The 25058-nt window shown below is 40.8% G+C and overlaps 1 protein-coding gene across 1 annotated transcript; it reads right to left on the reverse strand.

Moving 5' to 3' along the window:
• Positions 1-1864: 1864 nt before the first annotated feature.
• On the reverse strand, positions 1865-25004 carry LOC133451304 (protein shortage in chiasmata 1 ortholog). Its single transcript, XM_061730272.1, has 28 exons — positions 25000-25004; positions 24039-24114; positions 22944-23064; positions 19232-19322; positions 18995-19155; positions 18702-18863; positions 18465-18541; positions 18253-18394; positions 18058-18156; positions 17852-17981; positions 17637-17731; positions 16979-17224; positions 16369-16749; positions 15529-15747; positions 14655-14849; positions 14436-14528; positions 14059-14237; positions 13859-13931; positions 13577-13643; positions 12244-12422; positions 12055-12154; positions 11229-11340; positions 9410-9531; positions 6302-6389; positions 5682-5813; positions 4425-4574; positions 2186-2882; positions 1865-2083 (listed from the first exon to the last, which is right to left on the reverse strand). Exons 1-28 carry the CDS (start codon positions 25002-25004, stop codon positions 1998-2000), a joined length of 4278 nt encoding a protein of 1425 aa, XP_061586256.1. The 3' UTR covers positions 1865-1997.
• Between the last annotated feature and the right edge of the window lie 54 nt (positions 25005-25058).

A 25058-nucleotide genomic window follows, 5' to 3' on the forward strand; every position in this document is an offset into this window, starting at 1 on the left:
GTTCTCGTATCTCAGGAACTTGTGTATCTTGTTCTGCGAGACTTCTCTTCAAAACAACTAAAATGAAAATCTCAAGTTTGAAGATTCACAAAAACATCTTTAGACTTGGACAAAATATTGTGATAGCTGCGACCGCTGTTGAGAAAATAGTCAGATGATGAAGGCAGCGGAGCAACATTCAAGTGATTATTCAGACAAAACCCTTAGATGCATGACGATTAAATAGTGTTATAGCACAACTTTATTGTATTAATTAGTCCAAAAGCTGCTGGAAACTAGATTTTGATGACTTTAGGTTGATCGGCTACGTCACATCCAGCACTGTCAGAGATGAGCAGATGCATGAAAAGCATTTCTATTACACTTTTGGGATAAACTACAGTATATTATCGAAACGCCTGCAAAAACCACCTCGTAAAAGTGTAAAAAAGTTGGGGTTTTTTCGGTGATATTTGGGAGCTTTTTTGAATTACGGCCGTTTCCATTACAGGATTTGGGTTTTGCTCAAATCCAGGGGTAATGGAAACGCGACTATCCTGAACTCTAGTGTGTATGTCATCAGGACAAATTTGCTGTGTTACCAGTGTTTAATGTTTTTGTATGGCCTTTTTTTTGTAGCAAATAACATTATACAGTTTTGTTTTGTCTCCTTTCATCGGATCTAAATTGCTCCAAAAGTCTGAGGTTTTTTCTTTGAGCAGATCAGGAAACTCACAGGTGACAGTTAATTGCAGCCTGCGATGGGAGATAAGAGCTGAGTGACCTTTACAGCTGAATCCTGGGCAAGATCCAGTCTAAAGGATGCTTTGGTTTAAACAGCCTGTTAATTCTCACATTATCTGGCCTGTGCCATTCAGTCACAGGGCTCAAGTGTAGTCGGGAGCCATTACCGTGCCATTAGGCTGCTGTTTACCTCGCCGTCGTACGGGGGACTCCTTTGACCACCCTGCCGACTGCTTTTGTTCCTGTGCCAGTAAAAAAAACAAACCATTCCTCTTCCCTTTGTTTGTCCGCAGCTTCGGGGAAGACACAGGCCGGAGAGACAGAGATGTAAAAAAAAAAAAGCAGAAAGGGCTGTCAGGTTATTGATGGTGGCTGGCCTGTGCTGGATACGGCTGTCCGGAGGAAGGGAGGCTCGCCGTCCGCGTCCCCCGGGTCGTCTTTGTCTGGGGATCATTCCTGAGGGAGCTGGCTTCACTCTTCTGGCTCGTGAAGATAAGCACTCTCTCCACATGCTGAGAGAGCACGATAAGGGGATTGCTTCACTAAATTATATGAAAAAAAAGGAGCCCCACCAATAGAGCCGCTAAAATGAGAGACTTTATCAGCGTAGCTGGAAAAGACCCTCAGTTCCAGTCCTTCACCCATAAATCACTCTTTTTTTCTACTTGTGAGGATGCCCAAAATGAGGGGGAACCAAAACAGTCATAATTACATTTAATCTTATTTTCTGAAAAAGAACCCAGCAACCCCCTTTTTAAAATGTAAAATAAGTAAATTGTTAATTTACGAGTAATTAATATTTTAATTAATTATTTAACTCAATTAACACAAGCTAATTTAGGATGTTGCATATTGTAAACAAATATGCCTTTCCATGTAAAAATGAAAAAAAAAATAAGGTAATTACTGTATAATCTCAGTTTATGTGCAAGATAAACAAGAGGAGATTAAGGACAACCAAATAAATAAAACCATCAACGATCCGGTTTAATAATTCACTAAGAAAACAATTAACAGTGGATGCTGCGTCTTTAATGTTATAATACTTTGTATACATCTCTTAAGTTATTTATTTCATGTAAGTAACTGTTTTAACTTCACTCTGAATAAATAATGATACATTAATTTATCCCCTTAAAATTCTGTCAAAATGCATAAAGCAGGAACTGATGAAAATATATGTCTCAACGTCAAAATTTTTGCAACGAAACTAGTTGCAACTGAATCAGAAAAGGCCATTTCATGCATTTTAAAACACCGTTATCTCCTCGGGTCTAGAACAACCGGAGCCTCGTCTGTCCGTCCATTCTCCCAGGAACTCTCTCGTAGCTCAGCCGAGCTCTCTTGGTCGGTGCCAACACTGCAACAGAAAGCCCAGGAGATATATCTTAAATAAGAGGCTGAAAATCATGGTGAGGTGTACGTTGGGAGGTTGGATGTCGGTGAAGGCGCCATCGTTCACCTGAGGACACCAGGCCTGATGCTTCATGGCCCCTTTTCCTCTCCTGACCTTTCCAGCACCTGGAGCCGTAGTTGGCCGGCGCTGCCGTCGCCCCTGCGTCCCCGGGGAGGAAATCTTCACAAACCTGACCTCTACCGGACGATGGATCTGTGTGCGGACTCAAGCTCCAGGTAGGACGGGGAGGCTGGCTGTCGCTGCGGGGGAACTGGCTGTAACTGAACGTGGAGTCCAGGTTCAGCGGGAGGTCGGCTGGGTGTCGCTGCGAGCCGTAGTCGTCGGGCGGGACCCTCGGAGGCCACGCATCGTCCTCCCTTCCAACGACCCTCCCCGCTGCTCCGGCCCTGCTGCTCCAGAAAGTAGACGTATGTTCCTCCCTCCAGAGGCCGCTGCTCATCCAGCTCCTCTGCAGGTGAACCTCTGAACTGTCAAAGGTGCAACTCAGGTCAAGTTTGAAACCAGCAGGTTCTGAGTCTCGTTCAAAGATGGAGTCCTCTGCATGTGTGCCTCCAAACAGGAAACTGGTATTGTGTTTGCTGGAGAACACATCTGGATCCAGATCCGGAGTGTGACTCTCAACTGCGTGGCTCACAGGGCTTTTTGACGGGGTGTTCTGCCGCTCCGTGTCATTGACAGTTGTCTGGGCATTTTCGGGATCTGCACCCGTCGTTGAATATAGGGAGGTGGTGTCACTTAAAAGCTGAAACCAGAAAAAAAAGGAGGTTTTTGAGGCAAACTAGAATAAGGTATTCAGACACCGCAAATTTAAATTTACCATCGATGTTCAAGGACTCGGCAAGAGGCTTTGATCTGCATGAGACCCTCGATTCAATCAGGCCCAAGTAATAAATGTTGAATGGAATAATAGGAAAACTTAACGATTGAAAGTTTAATTAGCTAAAGTTTATGTGCAATACTCCCATCCTTTCAAGGGCAATATTGTTTTTCCATCCATTTAAGTGCAATATCCCCCCCCACCCATCCATGTACATTTTTTTATCCTCCCATTCACTCTTGTTTATAGTGTGTGTACATATATATACATTTATGTTTCCTTGTTTACATAGTCTTTGCATGCGTGCACTTTGACGGAGCTGCTGCCTAATTTTCACTGTACCTGAACAATGATAATAAAGGCTTTCTATTTATTTTCTATTTATGTTTAGATTTATTTCAACAGGAAAAATCCAAATACTGATTTCACATTTTCAAATGTCACATTTGTGGCCATTTCAGCTCATTTCTTCCTTTTATTCTTTGTTACAACAAATCATTTTGAATGAGCTCGAGCTGTTTTCGCGCCTCACTGGCCTCTTCTCAACTAATCGTAGAAAACGTACACTTCTGGACCCAACGCTTCCTTTAACTTCCTTAAAGGTCTATAAACTTGTGGCACTTGTACAATCTGCCTTTAACTAAGACGGTTAATTATGGGCGGCAGAATAATAAAATGTTGAACATTGATTTTGGAAATCTGAACACGAGTATCAGCCTTTACCTGGACTAAGTTGCACATAGGCAGTGCTAACATAACTATCGTATTGGCCTGAATATAAGACGGTGTTTTTTGCATTGAAATAAGACTGAAAAAGTGGGGGTCGTCTTACATTCGGGGTCTAGACGTTATACCCATTCACAACGCTAGATGGCCTCAGATATCTTTAAAGCGAATGCTGAACTTAACTCCCCAGGCCCAAGCCAACCCCTGTCACGAAGAAGAAAAATAAAAAATAGTATAAGAAAGAAAAGAGAAGAAAATAAGAGAAGAGATAACAGAAACTGGAGAAACGTAGCGACAATCTGGAGAAAAGAGGGTGGAAGTTCGGCAGGTAAACCGGCAGCTGAGAAGTTATGATGCAAACTTCAAGATAATGATTTCAAATAGTCAAAATAACATGCTTTTTCTCTCGAATATATTGTTATAATAATTTGTTTCAGATGTACTGTAATTATTTTCTGTATAAAAATTTAATTTGGTGTTCAAAAAGTCTTTCTTCAAACTTGAGTCTTGAAAAAGAGGGGGTCGTCTTATAATCGGGGTCGTCTATTCGGGACAATACGGTAGTATTAATATAACTAATACTTTTCTCCTATAATAAGAAATCAGATTATTAATCTGTAACAAAGTGAATTTAAACTGCAATGAAACATTTCAGGGAACGTATTCTCATGAGTGTCCTACTGAAAGGTTAGTAATGAAACAGACGCTTCATGCTCTCTATGAATTAGGTGCTCTGGTTACCTTGAGGACTTTGTGGGGCACATCAGGAAACATCTGCACCAGCTCGGGGAGAGCGGCCGTCAGCAGCCACTGCAGGGACGGAGCTCTGCTCAGCATCAGCTGACCCACTAACGGGTTGATGCACGGGAACTGAGACAGACACTCCTCCTCCTGGAGGGGATGATAAGGGGAAGCTCACACCGCATATCCTCAGGTCAACTTGCTGCTTTCAGGATTTACTCTATTATGTTACTTGCATTATACTTTTAATGATATAAGGGTATGCACTGACGTCACATCCCCACTGGACCAGCCCCCTTACTCACACCGAGTGGCAAAAACGGCTGCAACTAGTGGAGAAGACGGGATAACAGCTGATTATCGGCTTAAATTAAAGGCAGTTGGACTTGACAGTGACCCGTACAGTTACCAAGAACCAGTGGTCCATGGACATTAATATTTGGTACAGTTACCAAGAACCAGTGGTCCATGGACATTAATATTTGGTACAGTTACCAAGAACCAGTGGTCCATGGACATTAATATTTGGTACAGTTACCAAGAACCAGTGGTCCATGGACATTAATATTTGGTACAGTTACCAAGAACCAGTGGTCCATGGACATTAATATTTGGCCACGAATCCAGTTTCCTGATATTTATATGTACTTAAATTCTACGCCGGGGAAATACACAAAGCAAAGCTTGAAGGCATACAAAAGTCTTGACGCTTGGTCCGACTTCAAGGCAGGATTTGTTGTAGAAATTAAAGTGATGAGGACACCGAACTTTATGATTTGACCGTTTAACGTTAGCTACCCAAAAATCCAACATTACCTGATACAAAATGGGAACCGTAAATCCACGTTTCGGTGCCTGGAATCCAGTTGTTTCTGTGAATTGCAGCGATCCATTTGTCTCTCTTAAGCTTAGTTTTCACTAGTCTGTAAAACGATAACTGTGATTTCTTACTAAATATATGAGTACAGTCGATCACACAACAGCTCTTTCCTATTTTAGATGTTTTCAAGTTGCTCAAAAGTTTACGCTGCCACTCAGTCTTTCTGCCACTCAGTGGACGTAACCCGCTGTGAAGTTCCATCTGTGATGTCATGTGCATTCCCTCTATTGTTATTCACCCACCAGGGGTACCCAATAATGTTGAGTGTATAGTAATAAAGTCAATGTAAATAGAAGAACTTGTTCACAAACCAAACTAATTGTTTAACCAGAGCAACAAATAAGTGTTCATAAGGCTGAAGCTGAAGTTCTGATCACCTGTGAAGGGATCACGAGCAGCCAGTCTCTGTCCAGGTAGTTCAGGGTGTCCCCGTCACTGGACATCATCGTTGTGAAGCAGATCTGTTTGATCAGTTTGGCTGTTTGTACGACTTCTGACACGATCAGCACCTGAAGGGCAGATCAGGAAACTAACAGGCTGCGATTGTTCCATCATTTTCATGTTCAGAGTGTTAGCCGTTTGTGGAAAATTGGTTTAATACTCAATTTAATACATTTCATTTTACTCATCAAATCAGTTTAACTGCTTTTTCTTTTACAACCACCATGATTTGAAGAATATTTAAAATGTCAATTTTCTTAGTTTTCTACTCACTTACAAACCACTTAATGAATGGAATCACCTAATGAATGGAAAAACAATTCTTACTTCGTGCCCTTGTAAACAACTTGGTGAAACACTTTATTAATCAGTTGTTGCATTAAGACCTTGAAGTTGGTTCAGATGATGGACATAAAACACGTAACATACACAAACGTAATCATTAATCCTGTTTTAATCATAATGAAGAACTAAATGGTATATTGTTGAACTTAATGATTAGAAATAATAAAACTGCTACTGGCAGAAAAGTTATGTTCATGCAGCACGTTTTTACCTTCACATCCAGGTCCTCAGATTTCATGCTGAACAGCACCAGAGACGAATAAATTAACACCAAGTTGCTGAAAGCTTCACTGCAAAATCTGCCCCCACACACGCACACGCGCACACACACACACACACACACACACACACACACACACACACACACACACACACACACACACACACACACACACACACACACACACACACACACACACACACACACACACACACACACACACACACACACACACACACACACACACACACACACACACACACACAGAGAGAGAGAAGCTGACATCACATGGCTTTGTGTTTGTGTATTTATCAGTGTGTTGGAGCCTCCCACCCTTTTTAAGACACATCTAAAAGTGTCCCTGTTGTAAAACAGTGTGTAACCAGTGTTTCCCCTAGAATTTTTTTCAGGCCCGGTGGTACCACCGAAAAAATCCTAAACAGACGAGGCGCGTGGGACGGCATATTGGACATGTAGCAATATAACAAAGTTTTACATTAAAAATCATTGTAGGCCTATATTGCTGAATGATATCACTTCAATGAAATAATTAGATTTAATCTAACCTTTAACCAAAGTGTCATGGGCCTGAAAGGTCTGACCCCATATGAGCATTGAGCACATCTTTTCTATATATTTCAGAGGGATCTCTATGAAAACTCTCTGGGATGGTCCTCTTTTAACGGCTGCTTGTGCACGGCATATGTGACAAAACATCCCTATTCACAATTGAGATTATATCAGTTAGAAATAATTTAAACATTGTAGATTTGTTTTACCCGTTTTGTTATAACAGAGTTACATGCATTTGACTGGGGGGAAAATTAACCTTTAGTGGTTCTAATCTAGTGGAAAGCCTATTGTCTGTTATTTTCATCATTATTGCTTACCAAAAAAAGAAGCTCAATCAGAACAAAAATGTAAGCTAAACAACAAATTGGAAATGTACCATGGGGACTGTGGTACAACCAAGGGCTGTATTTATGGTTATTAAGCAATTTGGGATCCCAGCCAGATGTTTAAATGCGTTGTTTTTTACTGGGTCACCAGTCGGACCGGTGTCAGCGACGGTAAAGGCTGATTTATGGTCCGCGGTACACCAACGCGGCGACGCGCACGTACGGTGCGTGTCTCCGCGTAACCTACGCCGTTGGTGTACCGCAGAACCATAAATCAGCCATGGATGTATTAAAGGTATTGTGACATCATTTTTAACATGCTTTTAACACTATTAAAAGTCTTGGCCAACATCCCTCAAATGTGTCTAAAAGAGTGTAACAAGAAAAACTTCACTCTAGTACTCTTTTCCTGGCTTTTTATTACAGTGTTTTTTTGCGCCGTGAAAGATGCTTCCTTTTCTCCCTTTCCTGTCAATCATTGCTCCGCTCCTCCTCCAAACCTCCTCCTCCTCCAGTATACGCTCACAGCGGCGTCGGGAGCGACAGGCGAAGCATGCACGGAAAAGCAGGAGGGCGAACCACAGCAAACAATCATAAAAATAAAGGCATGCAAGCAGCAGTGTCCCCTTATCTTAAGTCCAGTCAGTGGCCGTGGGTCTTCTTAGCAGTTTTCCTCCGGTGATTAGAACAAAAGAGGCTCTAAACAGCTCCGTGTTAAGCCTCATTTATGGTTCCGCGTTAAATCGACGCAGAGCCTACGCCGTAGGGTTCAGCGTACCTTGCGCGTCGCCGCGTAACCCTACGCCGTAGGCTCTGCGTCGGTGTAACGCGGAACCATAAATCAGCCTTTATGGCGCGCTGGAGAGGAGAGAAGACAGGGAGCTGGGTGGAGGGGGCGGTGATTTAGCGGATCGTTACGTAACGATCCGCCACCAAACCACATGCGCCGTTTTTGCATAGTTATGCGGAAAATCCCAGAAAGCACACAATACACTGAATGTTAAAAGTTCCTTGTTTTTTGGGTGTAATTGATGTCAAGACACCCAACAAAACACAAAAAATCAAGAAAAATGTGTTTTTCATGTCACAATCCCTTTAATAAAAACTGGGTGGGACTTTGAAAATGGCCGCCCATTCATTTCAATGCATTTTACTCACTCAGCGCATACGCTGAAAAATTTCTGACTTCCGGGTTTACTTCCGTGTTGTGCGGCCCATAGAGCATGCGCAGTTGAGTCACCTCCCATGATGCTCTGGGGCCTCCCATCATGCCTCGGGGCAATGCCGCGAATATTAATATAATATGTATTAATATAATATATTAATGAATGTATATTATTACATGTATAGTATTACATATATTATTAATGTATTAATATAATATAATTACATAATATATATTAATATAAACATCCGTGGAATGCACGGACACGGCTGTGACGTCAGCCGTGACGTCACGCCCAGAAAGAGACTTTTCTTTTACTTTTCTGGCCGTTATAAAACATTTTTGACGGATATAAAGTCCATGACTTAAAAATATAGAATACAAAGATTAGTAATTGCCGGTGATTACAGCTGGAGGTGTTCTGTGAACAGTTTTAGAGGCTTCTCTTTTACTATTGCGGTCTATGGGAAAAAAGCTTTCTGGGCCGCATGGGATTTTTGGTTGCAGTACCGCGGTTGGCCACTGGGAAAAATCGGCGCGCCTTCTGAGTGGGAGACCCGGGGGCTGAAATCAGCCTAGACGCTCATACAAGGCTGGCGCTAGGACCCCGCGGACGCATGGTGTCGTCGGGCTGTGTTTTCATGCTTCCCTGCAGCGTCTCATGCAAACACAAACACACGGACCTGCAGAAACATTTCTTTATATAATGTTGTCTGTCGCCCGCGATATTTTTTCTTTTTTTTTTGACTAGCTACAAACTCTATACATCCCATAATATATTATAATATGACTGCGCTCTCAGCAGCGTTACTAGGCAACGAAGCAGGTTGACTCCCGTTGCAGAACAGCGCTGCAGAGGAGCTCCTAAACGTAAATGATCATTGATTTTTTTTTTTTTTTAGGCCTGGCGGGGGGTCTCGTTGGCCTGGCGGCCCCGCCAGGCCTATATAATGGTAGGGGAAACACTGGTAACTGTACTCTTGAGCGTTACAGTATTTGCTTCAGAGAGACTGAGGGGGGTGTGTGGACTCTCACCCTCCTCCCGGGCTGTCGGGGCAGTGCAGGATGAGCCAGCAGCAGCTGTACTGCAGAGAGAGAGCGGTCAGCCTCATCACCAGCCCCTCGCTGGCTCGCTCCTGACCCAGTTCATCCTCCTCCTGGACACACACAAGGTACACGTGCTTGCATACGCTGACGTAGACCTGATCACTTGGTGAAGAGTAATAGTGCACTTTTACAGAGGACAGTGAGGCTTTACATGTTCAATCCTGCATTTCAGACTGGCCCTATCAAGACAGGGTGTGTACAGGTTTGACCAAGTTAAATGTATTACTTTTTAAAACAATTTTCAAACAAAATTCAAGACCAAAAAGACCGTCACACACTTTGAACCCAATGTAACAGTGTAACAATGTGAAGGCACAAACACTTGAAACGTAACCTCACTTATGTTACTAGAAGCACTTGACACAAAACTCACACAATACTATCTCAGTTACAATACAATACTGCTCTTCTCCGCTAGCGGTGCAAAAGACACTGATTTGAGGCTGGCATTGGCAGGCTGCAGCAAAAGCTACGTGTTTTCTGCTCTGCATTATGAGACTCCAGCCCTTTGATCCCAGTTTAACCCGACGCAAAACGTTTACACAATAGCTTCGCTGTCACAGCTTTCAGCTACCACGAGAAACTGGTATTTTCGAGCCATTTGTTGCTAATTTTACATTTACCCATATTTTCTTGCCTTGTCTCGAGACTACGAAGACTAAGAAATCCAGCGCTGAGGTCGAGGTTGCCAGATCTGACAGGTTCCAGCCCAAACTCAATGTAAAACCCACCGAAATAATGAAAAACCAGCCCAAATCATACTCTCTATGTCAAAACCGTCAATTATTAAAGCGTAATACATTTCAAGTAATATGCAAATGGAGCTTCACAACACCACTACATAGCCAAAAATAAGTTCAGGCTCCAAACAAAGGCTACAATTAAATTGAGTAGATTCAAGCAAATAAAATATAATTTGAGTTTATTGTGTACGTTTTTACTTTTCTCTGCCATAATGGCAACTTTTTTGGTAATAATTTCTACAAAATATTTTGTAAAAACCAGGAAAAGCAGCCTGAATTTTATCAATCCGCCAGTCCTATATTTTCAGCCCAAAGTCAAATGAAACCCGCTCAATCTGGCAACACTAACATGTTGTCGAGCAATTGCGTGTCTAACTGGTAATCAACCTCAGCAGAAGATTCTCCTCAAAACGATTAAATAAACTTTTCCTTTTCAAAGTGTATGAAAACTTTTTAATGATGACTGGATAAATTCCCTCTAAAATTAAGATTAAAAAATGAAGACCCTTGGATCGAGATTTAAGACAAACTAAGACATTTAAAGGCCTTGTTTTAGCTAAATGGAACTTAAGACTTTTTAAGGACACGCGGCCGCCCTGCAAGAAACAGTTTAGCTCTAATAATCAGGTAAAGAGTCACTATAAAAAATGAAGCTTTTTTAAAAGAGTTGATGATAAAAACAGGTGATCATGATTTAATACAAAAGTTGGACTCCTCGAGAAACACGGATGGCTGGAGGGTGTCCATTTTGTCAAATAAATGTGTAAATTATCATTAAAATGTTTATAACAATGTTCCAAAGGAACTTACTAATTCCTCCAAATGTGTGTGTGTGTATTTTTGTAAGAACAAACCTTTGGACCTTACAAATGACAACACTTAAGCCAATCTTCACTGAGGCAGAGATTTAGAGAACAGAGTTTTGAGCGTCTGTTGAGGGAACACTACGTATATCAGAGTAGGTCCTCATGAATATAGAAATAGGTGTGTGTGTGCTGTTGAACCTGAAAGATAATAGCGGTGCTTTCATCCACCGTAATCACATCGTAGTTTTGGATCCCGCCGAGCATCTGCAGGGTTGGACTGTGCTTCCTCTCCAGCACCGTTACACTGAAGCTGCAACACAGACACTTTTCACAACACTGCATTCAGGGGGGAAGTTAGCACCGTCACGTATGTTGGGTGCCTCGCAGAAGAAAGCATCAAGCTGATTTACTTCAAATTGTTTCACGTGGCAAAAGTCTGAAAAATTGAGTGTTTATTTTCTTGTCTGCCCTTTTGTTTTACTGTCAGTATCAAGAATCATACATCATCGACGATACAGATGCAAAATAGTGGAGATCCAGTTAAAGGAGCTTGAGGCTCCTTTTAAGAAATGAGACTCTCTAGCGCCACCCTTCACCACGACGGCCGTTTGGGGTACTGCAGCCAACAGTGAAGCCTGCACGGGAGAACGGGGAGAACGCACATGCAGCGTCATGTGACTTCACATCCGCAGCCCAGCGCGGGAAATTCGGGACCGAATTGCAGCACATTTTGCAGAACACAGCCTGTTCAAGGCAAAGGAGAGATACACTAGAGGAATCATTCTTTTGGGTTTGGAACGCTTCATCTGACATTATTACTAGAAAACTTAAAATGTATACGGATTTTTTTCATAAATCTTGCCACAATCCGGCCTCAAGCTCCTTTAAACCGTACAACTGACCTTAATAACGATACATGGCCACTTACGATCAGATCATTCCCAGTTTAAAAATATGTTCAATAGCAAATATGTGGCAATAATTCTTAACGTAATGCTCTGTAAAGACAAGTAATAAAGCTTGCCTTGACTCAAGTGTCTGTAGCAGCAGTGGACGGTTAAGAAGCCCGTCTGTCACAAACAAAATGAATGGCACGTTGTCCTCCAGGCACCACAGGGTTTGATCTGTGTGTTAAAGGAACCAAAGAGATATTTATGCAGGAACCAAACACAGTATGTGACGTGTAGAGCAGAGTGAGCGTGTGGCAGCAGACCAGTGTCAGGAGTCACGGTGGTGTTGAAGGTGAGGTGGCTGATGCTCCTCTCACTGCAGACTGTGGACCACGGAGATTGTCCCGGGTGGTCAAACTCCACCACCACAGAGAAGCAGCTCCATGGGAAGTCGGGGCCGATATGCTGCTCATACACCACCACGCAGTCGGCCTCGCTCACGCTGGTGGGCCGGGATGGAAGTGTGAAAATGATATTTGAATCAATATTCCCGAGCGGCAGATCATTTTCCATTTAACACTAGATTTAGTGTATGATAAAGCTCATTTTGCTCAGTTTTATTTAGTATAAATGCAAATGTTTTGGTCCAATTTCCAATTTTTTTTTTTTGACTTGCCATCACACATTTTTGCCAGCTTCGAGTTTCTTTGATTTTATCTCCATTTTTATACTCCATGCTACACAAGTTTTTTTGTTTTTTTTTATCATTTAGCATATATTGTTTTTATTGTTAGTGTGGTGATGTTGATAATCTAGTATAAGCTTTACCACTTGTATCTTTAAACCTGCACTTCTTCTCATACTTTTATACATAGCCCTGTACATACTGTACAGGACTGTCTCAGAAAATTAGAATATTGTGATTTTCTGTAATGCAATTACAAAAACAACAATGTCATACATTCTGGATTCATTACAAATCAATTGAAATATTGCAAGCCTTTTATTATTTTAATATTGCTGATCATGGTTTACAGCTTAAGAAAACTCAAATATCCTATCTCAAAAAATTAGAATATTCTGGGAATCTTAATCTTAAACTGTAAGCCATAATCAGCAATATTAAAATAATAAAAGGCTTGCAATATTTCAGTTGATTTGTAATTAATCCAGAATGTATGACATTTTTGTTTTTTTAATTGCATTACAGAAAATAAAGAACTTTATCACAATATTCTAATTTTCTGAGACAGTCCTGTACATTAATATAATTTTAAGCTGCAGCTTTAATTGTGTTTATTCTTCACTACTAGTTTGCACTTCCTGTCAGAGACTAACTGCAATTGGCTGCTTGTACTGGGGATGTGAAGAGACAAAGATGAATCTAATCTAATCTACCAGAAGGCTATAAACCTTGACTTTATAACTAATCTGAGACCATAACTGTAGCCAGAGTGCAGCGGGGCTTCCCTTCGTGTTACTGAACCTTCTCTGAAGCCTCCAGTAGTGTGGTTTGAGCGATTATAGTTTGTTTTTTACCATGTCTGGTTAGGGTTAGGTGAATTTATCCTTTAAAGCATTAAATTGATTTGTAAAATAGGGCGTATAAATAGGGCGATTGACACTCGGCTCAGCCAGACAACTAAACAGCCTCACCTGCTGACCACACTTGCACCGTTGAGCTTTTTCCTGTCGTCCTCAGGACAAACAGAAGTAGCAGCATCTAAAACAACCAAAAAAAAACACAAAGACAACTGTATGGTACACAGATTCTGCACTAGTACTTTACGGATTGCTTGTACTAAGTTTATTTAGAGTCATCAGGCTTTTTGAAAGTAATCACAGGACTTGTTTCCACCGCAAGAATCTCCACAACCTCTGCTGCTACAGTAATTGTATGATTGCAGAAATGTATGAAGGTGATAAAGAGCTGCTCACCGACCACTCGGCTCAAGCTGCTGATGACGACTGATCTGCTCTCATCACAGTCAACTGATAGTATGACAAGAATCTACCGGGGAAAAACCACCAGGATCTTATCAGGTGAATCAAAACTGCACGCCCTTGACTAATTTAAGCAATTGCACTACGTTAATTATGCACACACAAGTATACACTGTCTTGTGGTAAACACTAACTTTCTCTGCAGTTTGTCTCTTGCTGCCGTGCAGCCGTTCGGACAGGGACCGCTGCAGCTCCAGCAGCTTGAAGTTGGACTCCAGGTTCTTCTTACTGAGGTAGAGGATGATCTTCAGCTTCTTCAGTAGCTTTTGCAGACTCTGCTCTGCAGATGTCTCCCATGCCTTGGTCAGGTACACTTCAGATAACAGAGGAACGGGAATACTACAGTCTGATTTAAGATGAAGAAAAGGCTCTTCAACATTGATGTAAGACTTAAAAGTGGCTCTTTGTTTCTTTTAAAGCGCTTTTACTATAATGTGATCAAAGAACGCTAATTGTAATGTGCTTTATATTGTACATTTGATTAAGACTGGAAGCGATGGTTGTTACTGACCCACTGCAGTGCTCAGATCACACTTCAGCAACAGCTCTCTGAATGTCACCAGCACATGGATCAGCGCTGCCTGGCCGAGAAGCTGCTCCTGATCTGCACTCAACACAGTATGAGCCGTTTTTTGTAATATTTAAGGTGAAAGTTTAATAGATTAAGACAAATATAAGGATGATGAGAAACAATTTAAAACAAAGTTGCAATCGAGAAGGCATTTCGTACCCCTGAGCGCTTCTACATCGTGTGCAGCAGTCCTGCAGAGCGCCCTCTCCTGCTGTTTGAGGAGGAAGTGCGTTTGGTCCGGGGCCAAGCAGCTGAAGTCTCCCCACGACGGGAAGCTGAGCCCCAGATTTCTGGCTGAGCTCAAACAAGGCTGAGCAAAAGCCAGCAGCTCCCGGTACGCACGCTGCTGGCTGTCTGCAAGGCAGCACAGAGGGTTAAAACAACACCACCGAAAAAAAGTCTTGACTGCAGTTTTTCTACTGTACATGACACCACGCTAAACCTCAGATCATGAGAAGTGCTCAGGTTTAATTCTTTAAACATAAGACAAAAACTGTAACTGCTTATCATTATAATCAGTAGAATCATGTACAAGAATAAGTGCACTTTTACTGACTATTAAATATATATATATATATATATATATATATATATATATATATATATATAAACTATTAAATACTATTAAATCTGAGTTACGGATTATCTGTTTTTTATTTTTTATTTTTGACTCCACATTTTCATCCAAACTGGGGTACAGGCTTCTTTTACTTTTTGTTTTTGAAGATGTTTCAGCTCTCATGTTCTTTTTTCTTCTTAACTAACTCATTACTGAGAGAACAAACACACCATTTCTCCCGGGGAGCAATTGGGATTAAGGGCCTCCCCTTAACCCTAATCAATTGTTATATTTAACTTTTCACTATCTGCTCTATAGAGCTACACCTCTCCTCTGATGGCACGCACAGACTTACTTTTAAGATTGTTATAACTGGTAACTTAAGTAGTGCCTTCTTCAAAGATTTTTGAATAAATATTGTGAGTTAGTAATTGCCGTTGGTCACTCCCCAACAGTGTGGCGTGTGAGTCCCACCTGTAGCCTGGACCTGTAGGACTCTGCTGCCGGGTCTCTCCTGAGAGCTGGACTGGCTGTCGGGTCGGTGGATGAGCTGACTGGACCACTGAGCAGCGCGTCTCTGCTCTCTGGCAGAGTCTCCAGCCACGCTCACCGACGCCACACTAACGTCTGGTGTTGCTTTCTGCTCGGGAGGAGTCTGCAGCTCAGGCTCTGGTGCTAGTTGCTTCTCCTCTGCTGATGTTTTATGCAGAAAAAGATCAGAGTGTAAAACTTTTAATTTGAATCATTTGGTCTATTAAATGTCTGAAAACGATTGCTCTTTTTGGTTTGTTTTGTTGTTGTTTTTTTTAAATCGGGGGAAAAAAAAGTTCAAAACCTCATAAAAGCTAAGTTTAACTCCTGGAAATCAATAATCAAAAACAACAAGTTTTAATCAAATAAAATGGTCTTACTGCACGTAGATTTAACATGTACACACGAAAAAAAGAGCAAAACTGAAAAAGAATCCCACATTACTGGAATAAAAATAAATCTGATGAAATAAGGTCAATGGGATACTGTGATTTATTCATATATATATATATATATATATATATATATATATAGATATATAGAAGTTTCTATGAAAGTAGAAAGATGGAAGTCAGTGTTGAGGGAAACACTGCTCCAATTTCAAATGTACAGTACACGTGTAGATTCCAAATTTTTCAAAATGACACAATTTAGTGAGTTTGAGTCCCTTTTGTAACATCTTTCTCTCTTGTTATGACAAAAAGAAGACATGTGAGGCAAACCACTCATCATAAACGTGTGATTGAGTGGAATTCAGACTATAAGAACTTAAAGCAAGTGTACCTGCCGTGGTGTCTGGGCTGTGCGGCGTTACAGCAACCTGAAGTGCATGCTGGGACCTGAGCATCATGAAACTGGACAGAGGGTCGACATCCTTCTCTGGTTGACGTCTCTTGAACACCTGACTTTTGTCATTGTCTCTAACGTTCTGTCTGGAGGACAGAAGCGGCTGGAACCCGTGGCCGCTCCGCTCTGCCTGGCCGTCCCTGCTTCCCGCTCTGACGTCGTTTGTCTGAGCAGAAGACCTGTTCCCTGAAACGCCCTGTTTGCCGGCAGGACTTTCTTTCCTATTTTCAGGGCCAACGGCAGGTCTCGTCAAGGTGCTCGGAGTGGGTTTTTCATAGCGAGGATCTTTGTATGAAGGATCCAGCAGGATGGCTTGGTCTGACACCAGAAGAAAAGAACAATTGAATAAAAACTAGAAACTCACTTTTTTATTCATCATATTATTATGTTGTTTTGTTCACTATTACTTTATTATTCTTATTATTGTCCTTATTTTGCATAAAATAAGTGAATAAAATCAGACCAAGTAAAACAAATACCTTTTTCCCTAGAGTTGCAGAACCGTTCAGTCTGAAACAAGCGACCCAGACTCGACTCAGACACTCACCGTCTCCGTGTTCAGGCAGCAGTTTCCTGAAGACTTCCATCTCTTCCACCCGGGTGGCGGCAAATTCAGACGTGAATCTCTCTGTGAGTTCAAGGCTGCTGCCCAAAAACACCGGTGGGGTCCCCGTCTCCACCTGGAGCTTCAGTTTGTCGACAGCACGGCTGAAACCTTCCGTCTCTAATGTGATAACCCTCAAGGCTTCGCGGAGGGGCTGGAAGTCGACATGGGATTCATTTCTCTGAGGCTCTGTGAGAAAATACAGAGTTTTGTAAGATGCTTGTGAGGACAATCGTCTGTAAATCTTTCAAGATGAAAGTGTAATTTGATAATAGATGGTGGAACGTTTTAATGAATTGACACAAGTGCCATTAAAGAGCTCCTAAGTATCTGATAAATGATTAATGCACCAGTGTACTTCCTCAGACAGATATGAACGACATAGGATCCAACAGTTCCCATGATGCATCATCATTTGGCTTGACAGGGCCTTTACTCATTTCATTCAAAATACCGTATTAATCTCTGAAGGGAATTGATAAAAACTGGATGCACACTGACATCTAGTGGTGTGAAAAACCTACAACAGTCCTCCAAGACAAATCCCTGCAGCACCTTCCCGAGTTTAGAGGTTATGTCATTTATTTAATGATTTATTTACCTGACAACAGTAAGCGCACCACAGATGTTGGACACTTCTCTGCTTTCCAAACTAGCCCCTCCAGATCCTCCTGAGTCTTTGCTGACATCAAAGATCTGCAAGACAATCGTCCGTGTTATTTACGGAGGCAACGTCGAAGCATCGGGTTCCAAGTGGTGACTTCGGATTAAAAACACACATCTTAATAACAAAGAAATGAGAAAATCAACACTCACGGTCTGCAGAAGGGAGACAACTCTTCCCTCTGGAGGTGAGAGGTGGACAACGTAATGTGGGTTGGACTCTTCTTGGTAGTTGGGCTGAGTATCAAGTCCAGCTCTCTGTCCGTTGAAGGAACCAGGAGTCCTGGGAAAGCAAAGGCCACATGTGCGCTGACTGTTGGCAGTGAATTTCAACCGTGATAGTAAAACCGGGGAAGTACCTCCAAGTTCTATCAGGTCTCCACTCGTCCCAAGGTCTTTGCTGTAATCCTGCGGCAGATCATACTGGAAAATATCCACTGATGTATTTGAAAGGGAATCTGAGGAAAGTCCAAATATGTTGCAGTTAATTTTCTTCTTTTTCCCCATTTTATATTTTCTTTTTTATCTTAAATCATTCCAGTCTCCCCTCTCACTTTTATGAAGCAAATCCAGGACTGAACACTCCTCATCCAGTGGTTCAGGACAAACATCCATACGACTGCACAGGCTTGAAAAGGCAGTGAAGTTTTGCAGCGTAGACTGAGGAGGCTCCAACACCGCAGGCAACTGCAGCAACTGCACAGGAGAAGTTATCAGCAATGACATGATCAGAAATAAATCTGTTCATTCGTAAAAGTTGAATTACCTCTGGCTCCATCAGTGACTCTTGAACAAACTCCTCGGGAACAAATGCAGACATGTGAATGTCAGTGGTGTCCACATCTGGAGGTTTTTCATACGGTGAACAGTGTCTGAAACAGCTGTAATCACAGGTTTGGACATTCTAGTTACCGGTACTTGGGACAGAAGAGGGGTTTTTCTTGACGGCAGTGAACATATTCTAACATGCAACAACTCTGAGTGCAGCATGATGTGGACAAACACCTGAACATGGCGTCCGCAGAGATGACGAGTCCTGTTGAGTTAAGCAGAGGGTCGGCCACAGGAATTGTCCCAAGTCGGGAAAGTTTGGTTTTCAGTGAGGGGAAAGGTCTCATCCGTGACAGGTGATCAGCGGGTATCGGCTCCGCTGGCAGCAAAAGGTCTAAAGATATAAACGTGTTGATTATTTTATGAAAAGTGCTTTACAAATAAAATGTATTATTATTATTATTATTATTATTATTGAGCTCATCATTATTCAGTATTTAATCAGAATTAAAATGGAATAATAACCTTTGCTCTTGTTTCCTGGCTTTATCTGCTCAACTGTCAACTTGAAAAATGATTCCTGACATGGATTATTGATCTGTAGCTCATTCTGATCCCGGTCAAAATCCTCCAATGAGTCTGGATTAGAGCTGGGTATCACCTCCACATCATCTTTAACATCAAACCTAAAATGTGACAGCAATCTATCAAAACTCTCTGCAACTAGCAGTTTATTTTTGTTGTTTTTCTAAGTGACAGAACCTTTCAAGTGGATTAAGCTGCTGCTTCTTTCCTCCCAGGTCATCGAGCACTGAACCACCAGCAAAGAGTTTGCATGAAGGAATGAGCTTTCCTGTCAAGAAAATCAATGTATTAATACATATGTTACTGTTATCATGGCTGCAGGTACTCAAATAGTTTCTCTGTTCAGCACAAACACCGTATTATGATTTTGGGTTTGGTTTTACTCTTATTTTCCCTGATTCCACATGTTTCTCTTCTCTTCTTGTTGTGGTTCTTTGTTTATCTCTCCCTGTATGCATTGTGTTTCAGTTGATAAAGGTGAATGTATGAGTAACCCCTGGTGTCATCCCCAGTCTCTCCTCAAACTCCTCTACTTCTGATCCCTGTTTTCAAAAGTTGGGACTGCACAATTTACATTAGTTCAGCATTGTCTGGCCGTATTATATAAATTGGCCCGAAGAAAAAAATAACTATGCAAGGTGTGACATTTTAATGTGCATATATACTACTAAGAAGGAATAGCATCTTCACAACGTATGAAAAATGCTTCAATGCACTCCCGTAACAATTTTTTTTTTTTTTTTATATATGTTTTTATTGGCAGATTGTTTCCACAATACAGAGCAAAACAGATGAACATACCTTTTTTTTTTCTCCCTCTCCCCATCCCTCCCCCACAGTTATCATCATTAATTTCCTTTGGGAATAGCAAAAAAAAAAAAAAATAAAAATAAAACAAATAATAATAATAAAAATTAAAAAAATAGTCAATAAACACAAATAAAAAGATACTAATATAGTGATATAACAAAAAAGTAGTAGTAGTGCAATGAATGTAAACTTAAATAAGAAAATAAAATGAGAACGAAACCGAAATGGGTTATCTAGAGATTAATAATTATTTCTTAGATCAATAATCAGCAATTCCAGTAGTAGTCACAAGTTATACTAGTAAACACTTGAGTGGGAATGTTGTCATATATCACCCCCAGAGTTATATACCAATGTATTGGGCTGTTACTATTTTTAGAAATAGAAAAACGAACCGTAACATACTTTTAACCAATCCAGAAGGTCACAAGTTGTTGTGCATCTTATATTTCATTATATTCAGCCCCACACTTTAGTTGATTGATTAAAGTCCTCTTTTAACATCAACTCTGGCCTAACATGCCGGCTCCCTTGGGGGACGTCATCAGGAGACACGGCATCAGCTTCCACAGTTACGCTGACGACACACAGCTGTACATCGCCGTGTCTCCTGATGACACAGGGCCACTTGATGCCCTTTTTAACTGTATTTTAGATATTAAGTCATGGATGGCAGATAATTTCCTACAGCTCAACCAGGACAAAACAGAGGTTTTAGTTATTGGTCCTGAAGGCCGGAGAGAGAAACTTTTACCAAAACTACAAGATTTTAAACCTTCGCAACGTGTAAAGAACCTGGGTGTTATTTTTGACTCTGAGCTCACTTTTATTCCACACATAAAGAATATCACGAAAATAGGTTTTTACCATCTTAAGAACATAGCCAGAGTCCGCCCGTTTCTCTCTCAGGCCAGCACGGAGGTGCTGATGCATGCTTTTATCTCTAGTCGTTTAGATTATTGTAATGCCCTGCTCTCTGGTCTTCCTAAAAAGAGTATTAAGAACTTACAGCTATTACAGAACTCAGCCGCTCGCGTGCTGACGAGGACCAGAGGGCGGGAGCACATTACACCTGTTTTAAAATCGCTGCATTGGCTCCCCGTCCGTTTCAGGATTGATTTTAAGGTTCTTTTACTGGTTTTTAAGTGTCTTAACGGTCTTGGGCCATCTTATTTATCTGATCTGCTTTTACTGTATCAACCCTCACGGACCCTGAGGTCCTCTGGTACCGGCCTTTTAACCATTCCCCGAACCGCGACCAAAACCCACGGTGAGGCTGCATTCAGCCATTGTGGCCCCTCTTTATGGAACAGCCTGCCAGAGAACCTCAGGGCCGCAGAGAATGTTGATATTTTTAAAAGGAGGCTCAAGACACACCTTTTTAGTTTGGCTTTTATCTGATCTCATTTACCTAGTGTTTTTAGCTATGTATTGTGTGTACTTCTTTAGCTCTTTTATCATCTCTAAAACTTTAATCCATTTTAGTGACTTTTTACTTTATGTTATTTATTATTCATCTTAAGTTTTATATATATTTCTCTAAAATTTTACACTTTTAGGCATTTTTTACTTTCTTTTAATCTTTTAGTTTTTAGCTCCAGTGTTTCCTCAGGGGGGTCGTTCACACTGGGAGGTGTGCCTGCTCCGCCCATGGGGGTGTCGTCATGGGGATCCCTCAGGCCTGGGTAGCTGGGGGGTGGCTCCACCTTCTGTGTGGGGTCTGCCCCGGTCTGTCCGGGTTGGGGGGGTCTCTGTGGGGATGCTTCTGGTGGTCGTGGTCGGTGATGCCTCTCGGTGGGGACGGCCACCCATAGGTAGTGTTTTCCTCACCTGGATCGTTAGTGCTAAGCCATGTCACCAGTCCACTTATTGTGTGTGTGTGTGTGTGGGTGTGGGCGTGTGAGTGTGTGCACAGGTATATGAGTGTGAGTGAGTGTGTGTGTACGCGTGGGGGGTGGGGTCGTATGGAATGTTTTAAATTGTGTTTTTTATTGTTATTTTATTCTGCATGTAAAGCACCATGTGTTGCATTTTATATTGTATGATTTGGCGCTATACAAATAAATAAAGTTTAAGTTTAAGTTTATGGACTTTTATGGATTTATCACCTCTCCCCTTTCTCTGGGCACTGATGAAGATGATGGGCATCACATTGTTCAATCTGGTGATGACATGATCATGGAGTATTGAACTTCACAGACTTTCATAAGTTGTCTTTCTCTGAGATAAACAGTCCAAGAAGAGATGGCAGTGAATTTACGGAGGATTCATCCTGCCATTTCTCCTGCTGTTGCAATCACACAGCCTGTTGAACCTGTGTGTTAGTATAAACACTGTGGCAGTATACCTGACGATAAGTTGACCACTGAAAAACATGATGATGATGATCTTTAATATTTAAAATTTTAAATCGTTTAATCTCCAAATTAAGTCCAATTTAAATCAGTAACATTTACTATTCATGACTTTTCTGAGGTGGAGGGGGGTGTTGGAGGCTGGTTATTCTGTTAGTAGTCGTGTCAACCCTTAAAAGCACTGCAGTTTGTTTTTGGTCTTGAGGATTTGTACTTTACTTGCGTTTTTTTTTAATCAGGACTTTTACTTTTACTTCACTACATTTAAAAGTTAAAAAATATACTTTTACTTTGTTACTTTGACATTTGCCACCTCGTTCCTTGTTACAAATTAAAATAATCAAAGAATTATATTTTGCAGGAAAGACAGTTTATTTTTGGTGTTGTATTCTGTACCACATTAGTTAGAAAGTAAAATAAAACAAACAGGGGAAGGATAATATTTGGTTGTGTTGTTTCTTTTCATGCGTACTATAAAATACTTGTACTTTTGATACTTCACAAGATACTTTTGATACTTAAGTACATTTAATGTGAGCTACTTTAAGACTTTTACTCAAGTAGTTTTCTTATGGGTGACTAACTTTTAACTAAGTCTTTTTCAGTTATGGTATTTCTACTTTTACATAGTTACTTTTTTCAAGTACTTTATAAACCTCTGCTCTCTGGTCTTGGTCTGGGTCTGGGGGGTTTAGGGGGGTCTAGGGGTCTTGGTGCTGGATCACCTCTGGTCCAGGGGCAGCGGTAGCTCCTCTCCGCCCAGCTGCTGCTCAGCGCGCTGCTCTCAGCCAGATACGGAGTTGGCAGCGCCAGCAGATTCATGCTCACCCTCAGGCTGGTGCTGCTCTACAGGAAACACCATGGGGAAGAAAATCAACACCAGCAACATTTACCACCAGTTTTGATAAAAGAATTCCACTACTAAATCAAGAACAATGTATCTAACATTACCTATTCCCCCCAAAGTGAAAGAAACACACTTCAAAATTATGAACAACATATATCCTTCCAAAGAACTACTCAGATCACGTTTTGGTTTTGATGATATTTGTTCATTCTGTAAAAATGACACAGAGACTACGGACCATATATTTTTCTCATGTGGTACTTGTGTTCTGGCTTGACATTCACAAATGGAGAAAGTGAAGGCTTTTATCCTTCCCAACTTCTATTACTAGAGATAATATAACATTTGGCATGTTTTTACAAAACAAAAGTGATGAACTCTGTTGTAATGTAATCCTCTGTATAGCCAAATTCTTTATTCATAAAAATAGATATTTAAAGTCATCCCCCAAATTTGTTTTTTTAATTTAATTTGGATTATATTTAAAATCTTTAAAAAAAATAAGTGTTAAGACATTTTCCCACTGATTTGGAAGACTGATATCATTTCTTACCCCTTGTATGATGGACATTGTTGCATTATTTTACTTAAAAGTCATGTATTTAATTTATTTATTATTGTTTGTAGGCTACCTTATTTTCATATTATATTACTGTATAATTGTCGTGGGACATTCAATCTCTATACACTTTATTCTCAGGTTTACATACAGTGTCCAATCTACTGTTCCCTTTATCAACCTCGTTTCGATTACAAATGTATTTGTATGGAATGTATATTTGCCATGTTTGTTTTATAATGAACCTTTGACACGAATAAAAAAAAAAAAAAAAAAAACATTTACCATGATTTTCACCCAACAATTCAAGCCTAATTTATGGTTCCGCGTTAAATCGACGGCGTAGCCTACGGCGTACCCTACGCCGCTCTGCGTTGGTGTGACGCGGAACCATAAATCAGCCTTCAGACTCACCTCAAACACGTAGTCGAGAGCTTTAAATCTGACGGCGGGGAAGAGTTTATCCGCAGCGCAGCTGCTCGCTTCACACCTGCGAACAACAGCATAAAGGCTTATTTTAGCCCAAGTGACAAAGAAAAAACATTTACTCGGAAAAAAAAAGTGTCGTGGTTATAAAACCGTGTTTCGCTATTTTACGGTTGTTTCGCGCGCTAGCTTAATGAGTATATACGTGATTTATGTATAACACTTGATAAAGAAACTTTAAACATTAAATCTCTACATCACTTACATTTTGACTTGTATGTCCGTGTTTTTATAAGGAGACGCGGTGTTTCGGAGAGTTTTTGTCACTTAAAAACACCCGCTGTGGCTTTGACTCACGCATGCGCACTTGGACTCTTAAAAACAAAAACACAAATATGAATGATTTTCTTGTAGGCTACTATGCTGTATAAACATCACAATATGACATGTAGTCAGATTCAATCGTAACATCAGACCAATATTTAATTTTTATTTTATTCTATTATTTTATAATAGAAAAGGAAAGGAAAAAGGTTACAACTTAATAACACCAATCCAGAAATGTCGTCTAAACAGACATTTATAAAACTGGTAGCTTTGTCAGGGGAAATGTAAAGATAACTAAGGTGGAAAGAACAATTGGTCGCATGTCAGTTCGTTTAAAAATGTAAATACTCGCTGTGAGACCGATGTGCTGTTAAATGAAAACTAGGAATCCTATTCCTATTATAGGATATTAGGAAAATCATTACGAAAACACTTACACATATGATTGTATTCCACATATTTAACAATACAGACTAATAATAAAGTATATAAAACACATAAAACAATACTGTATCATCTGAGCAATAAGGGCCTTGCCAATGTTTTTTCCATCGTCGCCCCTTTATAATAGTTTTCCTCTAGATGTAACTTCTGATTCCCACCACAGGGGGGCGCTGTTTACCTCATTATTGAAATAGAACTGATTCCTAGGATGTCGGTGGGTCTTCTTTTGGTATCAAA

The sequence above is a fragment of the Cololabis saira genome, chromosome 9 (assembly GCF_033807715.1).
Source record: "Cololabis saira isolate AMF1-May2022 chromosome 9, fColSai1.1, whole genome shotgun sequence".
Classification (NCBI taxonomy): domain Eukaryota; kingdom Metazoa; phylum Chordata; class Actinopteri; order Beloniformes; family Belonidae; genus Cololabis; species Cololabis saira.